The sequence below is a fragment of the Chiloscyllium punctatum genome, chromosome 7 (genome assembly GCF_047496795.1).
Source record: "Chiloscyllium punctatum isolate Juve2018m chromosome 7, sChiPun1.3, whole genome shotgun sequence".
NCBI lineage: Eukaryota > Metazoa > Chordata > Chondrichthyes > Orectolobiformes > Hemiscylliidae > Chiloscyllium > Chiloscyllium punctatum.
Genome location: NC_092745.1, coordinates 36,633,392 through 36,647,500, shown reverse-complemented (window position 1 = coordinate 36,647,500; position 14,109 = coordinate 36,633,392). Strand labels below are relative to the sequence as shown.

The following is a 14,109-nucleotide window of genomic DNA, read 5'->3' as shown; positions in this document are numbered from 1 at the left end:
AGTCCAGGGTTATCTGTCCTGCATTATAATATTTTTTCCTAAATTTAATCTATTGATTAAATTGTTATTACTTTTAAAACTGTTATTTACCGTTTGTGCGATCATTGGTTTGAAAGCATTTCCTAAAGGAATATGGTGATATTGTCTGGATTTTCTTTTGAAAAGTTTATTCTCTGATTTTGATTGTATGGGAGGGTTGGATCTCTTTCGGATGAAGTTCCAAATCCAGCTTAAACTAATATTAATGTTGCTTCATGCTGATTGTAAGAGTGTAATGAGAAATGTATTTGAGTCTGTTCTCTTTCAAAAGGATACTGATTGAAAATCTGTTTCTAAATCAATACTTTGCCATGAGGGCTGGGGTGGGAAATGAAGATCCTATTGTTCTTAGGTTCAAGAGAAGTGTGCTATTCAAATAAAGCAAACAACATCACTTAAAATATGGCTGTGCTGACCTTGCTGCATGGTGCTCACATTGGTTTCTACAATTGGGGGAATTCCTTTCATCTCGAATAGACATTCTTTTTAAAAAAAAAAATGTTCTTTAATAAAATCTGTACTTTCTAAGCTGCTTGTTAATGAAAGATACTGCTCTGGACATAAGTTTGCTCACAGAACTGGAAGGTTTGTTTTCAGACGTTTTGTCACCATACTAGGTAACATCATCAGTGAGTCTCTGGTGAGGTACTTGTGTTAGTGACCTGCTTTCTGAGGTTAGATTCCGTGCAGTGTGGAAACAGCCTTTCGGCCCAGCAAGTCCACATTGACCCCCCCGAAGAGTAACCCACCCAGACCCATTCCCTCTGACTAATGCACCTAACACTATGGGTAATTTAGCATGGCCAGTTCACCTGACCTGCACATCTTTGGACTGTGGTAGGAAACTGAAGCACCCAGAGGAAACCCACGCAGAAGGCACAGGGAGAATGTGCAAACTCCACACAGTCAGTCACCCTAGGCTGGAATCAGACTTGGGACCCTGGTGCTGTGAGGCAGCTGTGGTAACCATTGAGCCACCGTGCTGCCCTATTTGTGTTTAGGTTTCCTTGAGTTGGTGATGTCATTTCCTGTGGTGGTCATTTCCTGTTCTTTTTCTCAGAGGGTGGTAAATGGGGTCCAAGTATATGTATTTGTTGATGGAGTTCCAGTTGGAATGCCATGTCTGTAGGAATTCTCATGCATGTCTCTGTTTGGCTTGTCATGGGATGGATGTGTTGTCCCAGTCGAAGTGGTGTTCTTCCTCATCCGTATGTAATGATACAAGTGAGGGCGGATCATGTCTTTTTGTCGGCAGTTGGTGTTCATGTATCCTAGTGGCTAGTTTTTTGCCTGTTTGTCCAATGAAGTATTTGGACAAACCCAAACAAGTAGACAAGATGTACCCAGAAACCCTAGCCATTCTCCCCTACATCAAAGACATTTCGGAAATGACTGTCTGTCTTGGCATCATAGTCCACAAACCCACCAACACACTAAAACAGCAGCTAATGAACTTGAAAGACCCTATACAAACAACGAGCAAAACTAATGTCATTTACAAAATGCCTTGCAAGAACTGTAACAAACAGTAAAGTAGACAAACAGGCAGAAAACTAGCCAATGTGAACTTCTACTAACCACAAAAAAAACCCTCACTAGTATCCTTACATACAGATGAGGAAGAACACCACTTTGACTGGAACAATACATCCATCCTAGGACAAGTCAAACAGAGACATGCACAAGAATTCCTAGAAGCATGGCATTCCAACCAGAACACTATCAACAAACACATTGACTTGGACCCCATTTACCACCCCCGAGAAAAAGAACAAGAAATTACATCACCAACCCAAGGAAACCTGAACACATAAATAGAAGGCGGGTCACTAACACCAGTGCTTCATGAGAGGCTCACTGATGTTACCTAGTATGGTGATGAAACGTCTTAAAAATGAGCCTACCAGCTCAGCGAGCAAACTTTACATCCAGAACCTCAATCTGAGCTACAAATCTTCTCAAAACTCGAAAGATATTGCTTTTGTTTTGGGGGAGGAGGGGGAATTGTATTCAGGTGAGGCTTTAAGCCATCAGATAATGCTACAACTTCCACTTACCTTGTGTGGATTTGCCTACCTTTGACCATACTGTTTCGAACTGGTTGTTGGGGCTGTAATTAATGGGTGACTTGAAAATGGTTAGTGGATAGGATAACTCTGTGTAGGCAGCCTGTTCCTGGTAGGAATGAATAGCACCAAAAATGATGATGTCACTCCCGCTCTGGGCCAGTCTAGTTTGAGTCTAGATTAGAGTGGTGTTGGAAAAGCACAGCAGGTCAGGCAGCATCCGAGGAGCAGGAAAATCGATGTCTCGGGCAAAAACCCTTCAGGAGTAGAGCAGTCTCGATTGAGAACAGGCTTAGTAAAAGTTGTGTCAATTATATAGAACTTTGGTGAGAATTCACCTGAAGATGTGTTTTTTTTAAAATGGAATTTGTGAATCTTTGGAATTCTGTGCACCGGAGTGCTGTGTCAGCTCAGCAATTGTGTATGTTCCAAACAAGGTTGACGGATTCCTAAATACCAATGACCTAAAGTTAGCATGTGAAATAAAGGCATTGAACTGGATCGTCAGCCGTGATTGATTTGAATGGAGGAGCAAGCTTGAATGGCCTATTTTTGTGTTCCTATGTGGCACTGAGGAAGCACTGCACTCTGAGATGACCCATCTTTCATATGAGATGTTAACCTGTAGCCCTATTCAGCTGCTTGAGGCATAAAAGATGCTATAAGGCACTTTCACAAGAGAGCAGGAAAGTTGTACATGGTGTCCAGACCAACATATATCCTTCAATCAACATCACAAACAGATTATGTAATTATTATCATATTGCTGATTTGAGGGGTTTGTTGAGCATAAGTTTACTACCATGTTTCACACATTACACAATGACTACACTTCACAGTACTTCGTTGAGTAAAAACCCACTTAAAGATGCAAAATTATGAGCACCAGGTATCTTAGAGTACAGCTGTTATTTGGAGCACATGGCATGGAAAATTGGGTTTAAACCTATGTCCTAATTCTGAGCTCTTGAGAGGATTAAGGTAGCAGGATTTAAACTTGTGTTCCAATTTTTCGCTGCTCAGAGCATTAATGTATTTTGCCTATTATTATACTGGCTAAAAGCATGCGCAGCAAACCTCTGGGAGTTGCCCCTGATTTCTGTTTGTTCCTTTGATGTGGAACAGGTTCTCAAAGTAACCCATCTCAGGCAAGCATAGAGGTTGCACTGTCTGTGTGCTAAATATAGCAAAAGTCCTGCATTCACAGTGAACTGAAGTCTTCTGCCTTTTGTGCAGATGATGAGGTGGATTGGGGAGGGGTGGGGGAGGTAGGGGTTTGCTGCACTGCCTGACACTGATTATGAATGGTTCATCAGCACTTCCTATTAATAGCCTTGCAGCTGAAAGAAGGCAAGCAGCAGGGTTCTGCTTTTAACACTCTTGTCTGAGCTTTAGAAATCATTGTTGTTCATTGATCATTGCACATAATTAGAATATTCCTATGCTAATTATATATATATTACTGTCAGATTATTTACCGTTACCATTTGATTTTATGCATGTTAGAGAATTGCTTTACAAATATCCATATCCCCATCCTATCTAATTCTAATTAATAGAATTGGTGGCGAAGATTGAAATGATCATTTTCCAGCCCCTGTACATTTGTCCAAAGCACAACCCAGACAGCCTTATCCTGCTGTCACTAGAATTCAGCACCCTGGTTTGTCAGAGAAAGGAACACTGATTACTAGGTGGGGCTAGCTTTAATGATGCACTTGTCGTTGGTATGCTGCAATTGGCTGAATTACATCTCTGCTTGATTCCCAATGGCATTATTGCCTTTGAGTCTGAAGGTTGTTGGTTGAGACCCCACCCTCGGACATAGAAGGCATAATGCAGGCAGACTCTGAATACATTGCTGAAGAAGTGCTGGTGATAGATGCAGCATGAATTTGTGATCCCTTCACTGCCCATTCAGAGGGATTTAGAAGAATCCACTGCAATGCCATATGTTATTTTTGGACATTTTATTATATTAAAAGATGCAAGAGATGTGAGTCATTCTATTTGAAAAGAACCACAAGAGTTCATCCAGTGAGTGTCAACTTTGCTGCTTAACTTGCATTATGCAAAAACAGGGTTACTGTCCATTTACCTTGCTAATCTCTCGTCAAACCTATTGAGTCCAAATTGGTTGCTCCTTTTGCCCACATGATGCAGGCTACTTTTCAAAATTGATTTGTTGAAGTATCTTCCCTGAGCTGGGAGAGTCCAGAGCTAGAGGGCATAGGTTTAGGGTGAGAGGGGAAAGATATAAAAGAGACCGAAGGGGCAACATTTTCACGCACATGTATGGAATGAGCTGCCAGGGGAAGTGGTGGAGGCTGGTACAATTACAACATTTAAAAGGCATCTGAATGGGTATATGAATAGGAAGGGTTTGGAGAGATATGGGCCAGGTGCTGGCAGGTGGGACTAGATTGTGTTGGGATATCTGGTCGGCATGGACAGGTTGGACCAAAGAGTTTGTTTCCATGCTGTACATCTCTTTGTTCTTTTGGATATTCTGTGGTGGCAAAAGGCACAATAAGATTGCAGATATGATTGTTCTCCAGACGAATTGGAGTATCTTGTCATAAATACTGTTAGAGATTTGTCTTTAAGGTTTACATTGTTTCATTTAGCAGCAAGATGTTGAATCCCAATATCAATTACTGAATCACTAGACAGATTCCATCAAGTAGACCTGAGAGCCTTTTTGAGGGAATGAGGTGAACAGCCATTCAGAAGGTGGAAAACTGAACAAGATCAAAATAAGGCTAGATTTATCAAAGAAAGAGATGGATGTAGCAAACACTTCAAGAGAACATTGCAGAGTAGCTGTCATGAATTAACTGGAATGCAGATAGTTAAGCAGAGAATACTGGTAAGACAATACGGAAGGTCATCTGGCAAAGGAGAGTGAGACTGAAAAGATTTAAAAACAAAGATTTTGATATCATTGCATAGCCTGGTCACATGACAGTGTTTTAATAATCAGCTAACTTGTTTGTTATTGACTGAGGAATAAATAGTGGCCAACAGAGCAGCAAACCTCTTTGCACCAACTCTTCCAATATACAGATGTACCTGTACAATCATTCTGAGAAGGCAATCTTTCAGTTTAGTCTCATTCAAAAAGACCACACCCTGATTATATGGCATCCTTTTGGTCCTCCATTCCCATCTCAGCCCAGATTATGTACTCAATTTCCACATAAGATTTGACTCCCCCCCCCCCCAATTTTCTAGCTCTGATGGAAGTGACATGCTGTCTGAATCTTGGTAAATGCCTTGAAATTTTCATCAAGGGAAGAAGGCATTTTGAACCAAGTGAATATTATTCTGGATATGACAATTTGCAATTCTGGTAGCTGTCCCTGGTTATAATTCAGGAGTGACAACAAAGAATGAGCCAGCATAGTGAAATTGTGTGCTACATGGCTCATCCTGGGTGAAGCTGAAGGCATCAGTAGGAATTAGAAAGAATGAGTTTGGTTGAGTATCATTGGAAAATGTCAGCTAATCTGTGCCAGTTGGTGAACTGGGCGAGCTGTGGATTAAACTATATGTGCAAGTAACATGATGGGGGAATAGGAAATGAGTACTGAAAGAACAGGACGTGTATAGAAATGCAAAAGCTGAAGAATTTGGGAAGATTCCTATGAGGAGCAAGCATAGAAGTTATCATTTCTTGAGTATGCCTTTTGATGTCCTTAAATCCTGAACTGAAGTTTGGACATGAATTTGCAGGAGACTGAGTTCTCATTAGTTGCTGCCAGGGCTTTGGCTTTAAATGCAGTTTGTAGAGTTGGATTTTGATTGTTTTTGTTCTGTGCTAGGAAAATGTGCCTTGAAGATTTGTGTAGACTTCAAAGGATGAGCATTTTGTGGGCTCAAAGCCTGGCTTCTCTGGACTTCAATTCATAAACGCTGTTAGATTAGATTAGATTAGATTAGATTGGAAACAGGCCCTTCGGCCCAACAAGTCCACACCGACCCACCACCCACCCATACCCCTACATTTACCCCTTACCTAACACTAGGGGCAATTTAGCATGGCTAATTCACCTGATCTGCACATCTTTGGACTGTGGGAGGAAACCGGAGCACCCGGAGGAAACCCACGCAGACACGGGGAGAACGTGCAAACTCCACACAGTCAGTCACCTGAGGTGGGAATTGAACCCGGGTCTCTGGCGCTGTGAGGCAGCAGTGCTAACCACTGTGCCACCGTGCCGTGTTGTTTTCTTTCAGGTGCTCATGTGATCAGCACAGGCTCCTGGCGGGAAGGTATAAAGCTGGTGAAGATGGTTCTGGGACCTGCACCTAAACCAGTGAAGGAAAATGAAAAGGCTGCCATTGCAAGAGCTGGGAGAGAGAGGATTGCCAGATCAAGTGAGTAGCTGATCAACCCTCAAACCTTTTGTCTTGGCTGATCTTGAATATTTTGACCCCTGCTCCTAAATAGTGAGTGATCTGTTCATGTTCATCAGTTCACTTATTGAAGAGTTAGTGTGTGCGCTAATGCTGTGATTGGCTTTGTTGAAAATGTATAAACCTATATTGGGGCTGAGAACCTTGTTTAGCTGTGTTTGGGTTTTAGGAGTGAGACATGAATGAGCAACATTTGATCTCACCCACATTGTTTACTACAATATGCCTTTCGCATTGTTTATGGGAGAGGTTCTGAAGATTTCTTTGTACAACATATTCTTTCCTTTCTCCCCGCCTACAGCCCCAGTTTCCCCAAACAACACACACAGTTCATGATGATTATTTACAGGCTTTGTTAAAGCTTTGAAATTCCAGGTTTCTGGTACTATATTACTGTAATTTTGATGGGCTTGCTTAGTATTTGAGAATTAAGCTGTAAGCAGGTTTGTTCATTTTCATAAAGGCCCAAGGATGCAAATTCCAATGAAGATCATCCTATTTCTAATTCAATCCAGTTACCTGTTGCATTCCACTGACTCAGGTGTTTCTAGAAGTGCACATCATGTGAACTTCTATTATTATTTGCTTCACAAGTTTGAAAACAAATGTCACCTGACTTCTTATTCCTTATTGTTCGCTGTGTCACCTGATATTTGAACACCTTACCATAGTGAACTGTATCTTTGGGTCAGCTTTAACAATGTAGTGGAAACCAACTCCAAAGATGGTGGTGCTAAACTTTCATAGTTTGTCCCTCACCACCTGTAATTTCTGTTTGAGTCTTTATATTTTTGTTTTACTGCAATGTTATCACAATCACATGCAAGGAAGAATAACATTTTTATCATCATTTGTGGGATCTGGGTGTTGCTGGTGAGGCCACCATTTTATTGTCCATCCCTAATTGTTTTGGAGTAAGTAGTCAGGAGCTGTTTTCCTGACCTGCAGTCCTTGAGGTATAGGGATGCACAGTACTGTTAAGAATGGTGTTCTAGGACTTTAATCAGCGACAATTGAAGAATGGTGATGTAGTTCCACGAGGTGAGTAGCTTGGAAAGGAACTTTCAGGGGATATTGCTTCTAGGTATCTGTTGTACCTGTCCTTCTAGATAGTAGAGTATGAGAGTTTGGAAGGTTCTTGCAAATGAGCCTTGATTTGTTGCAGTGCACCTTATAGGTAGTATATACTGCTGCCACTGTTTGTCAGTAATGAATGCAAAGCTAGCCACCTCATTCCTAAAAGAAGTAATCTTCTCACTCAACTTCTTAAAATTCACTTTCTACAGGAAGTACCGCAAGAACAGACTTTGATATCAAACTCGAAGCTTCTAAAACTTTGCGCCCCAGAAGTTCTGAGAGGCAGAGAGCTGAACAGCAGCCAGAGACTGACCAAAGAAAGAAAGAGGGGCAGAATGAATTGGATACGCTGAATACACGTGTCCTGCCAGAGGAAGTACGAGGGATTCTTGATGACCTTCAGCTCAAGACAACCCATCAGGACATCCCAGCTGAAAAGACTAGTTTGGAAGAAGGTAAGCAGCCAGCTGGAATCCGATTCTCTTCGAGAAGTACGAGCCCTGTTAAGAGGAAGCAGGAGAGGCACAACATGTGCACAGAAATGCAGCTGAAGCGACTGCGGCACTATGATGCGGAGGAAGTGCGCCAATATATTGCCAGGCAGCAGGTAGAGAGGAAGAAGAGGCAGACAGAGGAGAAGAAAGCCCAGAAAGAAGCAATGGAACAAAAGAACAAACGTCTGCAGGAACTCTACAGAAAGCAGAAAGAAGCTTTCTCCAAACCCAAGCCAGAACCAATGTGTCAGAAACGCTTACAGGAGACATTCTTGAAGTATGTGTCTGAGCCAGCAAAGGTTGAAGAGCCATCACATCATCAATTAGTGCATCAAGAGAGACCGGTAATGATTTGTTTGATTTTGAGTTGCACTGTTTTATGTTCTAAGTAAAAATCATCTTGGTGGCAGTCATGAGTGGAAGAGGTTACGTAGTGACAAAGCAGGGAGAGCAGCACCGTGCAGAGCTTCCTGCACTGGTGGAAAGGAGGAAAATGCTGATAGTGATTTGAAACGGTATTTCAGAGCTGCGAGCATATCATGAAACAAGATGTGAGTACACAGTGCCAGATTCTGTTGAAAGCTTCAGTTAAGTGTAAATTTAATGTAGCTTCACTAAATTTGCTGCTATCTGGTAGCAGGTGTGTGAGGTGTTGTTTAGCCAGCTGTGTTGCCAGTGAAGGTGTCGGTTCAGATAACAACTTGCATTTTTACAGCATATTAAGTGCAGAAAACTTAACAAAAGAGTAATCCAACGAGTTAAAGGAGGAGACATTAGAAGGGGTGACTAAAAACTTGAAAATAGATATTAAGTAGCCCTCCAAAATAAGAGAAGTAGACGAAAAGATAGAAGTTATCTGCAGAGAAGTCATAGAGGCAGCTACAGTCCCAGAATGTGTCACTTATGATCCTGACTAGGGCAGCTTCAATGTTAGTTCAGGATGCAAACCTGATGAGAGAAAATCAATGTGTGGGGTGCAGGCAGGGTGGGACTCCTTGATTCTTGTTTGAGATGAAGGTGGAAGGCATGGAGGATAAGAGATTAAGAGGATGTTTGGTAGGAAGCAGACAGACCAGGTTATATTGATTCTAGGATAACTTTAGATTTGTGAGCAGATTTTGTTAGCTGAGAATTAGAATTAGATCTACAGCACACAAAAAGGGTCTTTTGGCCTGCTGAGTCTGCACCAGTCAAATTCAATCACCTTACGATTCTAATCACATTTCTCAGCTCTTGGCCCATAGACATCTATGCCTTGGCATTACAAGTGCACGTGTAAATACTATTTCAATGCTATGAGGGTTTCTGCCCTCAACCACTTTGTTATAGTGAGTTCTAGATTCTCACCAGTCTCTGGGTGTAAAATCCTTCCTCACATCCCCTCGAAACCTTCTGCCCCTTAAATCTCTGTCTGGTCATTGATCCCTCCTTTGAGGGACAGAGTTTATTCCTGTCTCTTCAATCTATGCCCCTCATAATTTTATACATTTCAATCATTCCCCCCCGTCCCCGTCCCCGTCCCAGCCCCACCAGTCTTCTCAGCTCCAAGGAAAGCACCTCCAGTCTTTCCAAGCTCTCCTCTTAACTAAAACTCAGCAGCTCGGGCAACATCTTGGTAAATTTCTATTGCACCCTCTCCAACACAATCACATCTTTCATATCATGTGAATTCCAAAATCGCGCGTAATATTCTAGTCATTGCCTCACCAACTGCTTATACATTCCCAGTGAAATCTCCCTGCTATTGAACTCTTTGCCTCTGCTCACAAAGACAAATGTCTCCCATGCCACCTTTACCATTTTATCTGTCCTTTCAGCTACCTTAAGGAAACGATGTGCGCTGGTGCTTCCTCTGAACCCTGGTGCTTCCCAAGGTTCTACCATTCATCATGTGTTCCCCTTGTCTTGTTTCTCCTAACCAAGTGTATCACCTCACATTTATCTGGATTGAATTCCATCTGCCACTGACCAATCCATTGACCAGCCTCCTCATTATTGACTTCCATCCCACCAATGTTTGTAACATCCGTGAACTTGCTGATCAGCCCGAAATAAGAGTATACTTAATGTGGTCCAATTACATCTGCTGCTGATCACCTTGCACATCCCATCAACCACAGGGGATCATTACTGTGCACCCCCCCCCCCCCCCAAAAAAAAACAACCAAGATCCGACCTTCCAACCCAGCGTCACCTTCATTACCTGTTCTACCTGTCCATCTTCCTTCTCACCAATCTGTTCCACCCTCTTTTCTCACCTATCACCTTCACCCCCACCTTCATCTATCACATTCTCAGCTACCCCTCCCCCTTATCTCTCAGCCCCTTTAGCCCACAATCCTCATTCCTGCAGTAGAGCTTATGCTTAAACTGTTGATTCTACGCTGTTGTATACTGCCTGACTGGCTATGCTTTTCCAGCACCACCATGGGTGGCTCGGTGGTTAGCATTGTTGCCTCATAGAGCCAGGGACCCGGGTTCAAATCCAGCCTTGGGTGACTGTCAGAATGGAGTTTGCACATTCTCCCAGTGTGTGCTTGGGTTTCCTCTGGGTGCTCCAGTTTCCTCCCACAGTCCAAAGATGTGCAAGTTAGGTGAATTGGCCATGCCCAAGGTGTTAGGTGCATTAGAGGGAAAAATGGTCTGGGTGGGTTACTGTTCAGAGGGTTGGTATGGACTTATGGGGTCAAATGGCCTGTTTCCACACTGTAGGGAATCTAATCTAATCACACTCTTGACTGATGAACACCTAAACTGCTTGTTCACGTCACTTTCAAATTTTAATGATGTGATGCATCACACACTATTAAAAGGTAACCTTTGGTTTGCAAACTGTTTAGGACATTCTAATTTTAAAAAAAATTTAATTTTTGTCCAGCAAAAGGCTGTTTACCAACCTTCAGGGGAATCTGACAAAGAGAATAAAGGTCAAGAACGGCCCCTTAGTGCCTCGTCAAGTAGTGACCTGTCTCTCTCCGAACCTGTGCAGCCTGTGGGAAGGTAAGGAGATGCTTTAAACTATATGAGCACATTTCAACCAATGCATGCCGTAGGATCCAAGTTCACCCAGAGCTGAATTCCATGCAGTCTCCTGTCAAATAGATGTTAGCATGCAATGGGATGTAGGAACAGTGGTAGGTCATTCAGCCCCTTGAGTCTGCTCCATAATTCAGTGAGATGATTGATGATCTGATCATCCTCAACTGCACTTTTTTCTGACTTCCCGTAATCTTTGATTGCCTTGCTGATTAAAAAATCTACCCATTTCACTCTTGAATATGCTTAATGAACCCAGCCTTTGGTGGTAAAGGATGCTGTCAATTTACTCTCTTCTGAGAGAAGAAATTGCTTCTCATCTATGTTATAAATGCATGACTCCTTCCCCTGAGATTGTCCTCTGGTCCTGGACTCTCCCACAACAGGGAAACAATTTCTCATAATCTATTTTGACAAGCCCCTGAAGTATTTTGCATGTTTCAGTAAGATCTTCTCTGTTTCCATAAATGTTGAGCATAAGCCAAACTTGCTCAGACTCTCCTAATGTGCAGAACCAACCAATGAATCTGCTCTGGACTGCTTCCAATGCTAATATATTTTTCCTTAAAAAGAGTGAAGAAGACTGTGAACATATTCTAAGTCTGGTCTGGTTAATGCCTTGTTTACTTTTACATCTGATCAAAAATAAAGTTTGTGAAATCAAAGACAAATTGACAACAAATCAAGATGTTGAATTGCTGGTTGCTTTGCGAGAACTGTTGATATCTTTAAATTTGCAAACCTGCATTATCCCTTATCAATCAAATCGTGACTGCTTAATTTATTTGTAACAAATAGAAGTTATTGTCCAGGTAGCCGAATGTCTTGTGTTCACTTTCTCTAATTTCACAAGTATTGTTTGGCTTCATACTACTTCCTGTTACAGTAGCTCCCTGTTTATTGAGCCTCTGGTTGTCCTCAACACCTTTCCTATCAGCCTGCTCTAACCATTGATTAGTCTGTGTAGAAATAAACACAATCTCTCTGGGTTTGTCCTTGATCTTGTGTTCTTTTGCCTTGTTGCCATGATGTATTTAAATATTTCAAACCTTCTGACAGGCTGAAGCACCCTACATTGGATCATCCTTCAAAACCTTTACTCTGATTTCAGCAATTTGGACAATTTTAGTATTCCCTTAGGCTTTAGTGAACAAACTTCTACCTCCGGATGTTTTAGTCTATATTAAGGTCTCATTGGTAGAGGTTGGCCACATTGGTCCAGCTAAGGTCCCTGTTTAGCAAAGATTATTCTCTCTCTGGAAGTCTGAAGTGGTACTAGATTTCACATTGTATAAAATTTGTCAGGCACTTTTGTTTGACCTCAATCCAGAATTGAAGATGTTGATTTCAAATGTCCCACTCAAGACAGCTGCAGTTCCTATGCAAAGTGGAAAGAGCTGAGCAACCTACCAACATGTTCAGGAATAACTTGGGAAAAATATATCAACCAGAGCGTAAAAACACAGGTTATTCTTAAGTCGCAAGTTGTTTAATCGCATTAAAAGGTACTACATAAAACAAAAGCTGTTTTTCTTGGCTGAATAATTCTTGCATATGAATTTGCTGAGAAATCTGCACAAGTAAAGGTGCAAAATAAAGTTCCGCTACCCTTAAAACTGTGAAGCAAATCAAAAGAATGTACCCTCACTTCCCCTGGAGTAGTGCCTGATGATTGGAGGTTGGCAAATGTTGTTCCCTTCTTCAAGAAAGGGAATAAGAATAATCCTGGGAATTACAGATCAGTCAGTCTTACATCAGTGGTGGCTAAAGTATTGGAGAGGATTCTGAGACAGGATTTATGATTACTTGGAAACCCACAGTTTGATTAGAGATCATCAGCATGGCTTTAAGGGCAGGTCATGCCTCACAAACCTTTGGAATTCTTTGAGGACATGACAAAACGCATTGAAGGTAGAGCAGTGGATCTTGTGTACATGGACTTTAGCCAGGTGTTTGAGACGGTTCCCCATGGTAGGCTCATTCAGAAAGTAAGGAGGCATGGGATACAGGAAATCTGGCTATCTGGATACAGAATTTGCTGGCCCATAGCAGACATAGGATGGTGGTAGATGGAAGGTACTCAGCCTGGAGCTTGGTTACCTGTAATGTTCTGCACGGATCTGTTTTGGGACCTCTGCTGATTGTGATTTTATAAATGACTTGGAGGAAGTGGAAGGGTAGGTTGGTAAGTTTGCCGATGACATGAGGGTTTGTGGAGTTGTGGATAATGTGGAGGTTGCAACAGAACATTGACAGGATGCAGAACTGGGCTAAGACGTGGCAAATGGAGTTCAACCTGGAAAAGTGTGAAGTGATTCATTTTTGAAGGTAGAATTTGAATGCAGATTACAGGGTCAAAGGCAGGATTCTTGGCAGTGTGGAGAAACTGGGATCTTGGGGTCCTCAAAGTTGCCACCCAAGTTGACAGGGTTGCCAGGAAGGCATATGGTGTGTTGGCTTTGATTAGCAGAGGGATTGAGTTTGAGCTGCGCGGCTATGCTGCAGCCCTGGTTATTACACGCTAGGAATATTGTGTTCAGCCCTGGTTGTCTCATTATAGAAAAGATGTGGAATGTTCAGAGAGGGTGCAGAGGAGATTTACCAGGATGCTTCCTGGACTTAGAGGGCACGTCTGATGAATAAAGGTTGAGGGAGCGAGGACATTTCTTATTGGAGTGAAGAAGGATGAGAGGTGACTTGATAGAGGTGTACAAGATGATGAGAGGCATAGATAGAGTGGATAGCCAGAGATGTTTTCCCATGGTGGAAATGGATATCATGAGGGGTCATAATTTTAAGGTGGTTGGAGGAAGGTTTAAGGGATATGTCAGAGGTAGGTTCTTCACACGATGGTGGATGTGTAGAATGCACTGCCAGCAGTGGTGGTGGAGTCACATACCTTAGGGACATATAAGTGTCTCTTACGCACATGAAGGGTACGTAGGTTAATCTGATCTTAAAGTAGGAAAACAAACTGG

The 14,109-nt window shown here is 42.2% G+C and overlaps 1 protein-coding gene across 5 annotated transcripts in view; it reads left to right on the top strand.

Annotated features, from left to right (window-relative positions):
- cep350 (centrosomal protein 350) overlaps positions 1-14,109 on the top strand; it is a 166,295-nt gene that overhangs the window by 63,320 nt on the left and 88,866 nt on the right. For all 5 annotated transcript variants that reach the window (XM_072573397.1, XM_072573399.1, XM_072573394.1 and 2 more), the window contains exons 9-11: positions 6,345-6,485; positions 7,811-8,439; positions 10,974-11,095. In XM_072573397.1, coding sequence (XP_072429498.1) covers positions 6,345-6,485; positions 7,811-8,439; positions 10,974-11,095 — 892 coding nt within the window. The remainder of the gene's footprint in view (positions 1-6,344; positions 6,486-7,810; positions 8,440-10,973; positions 11,096-14,109) is intronic.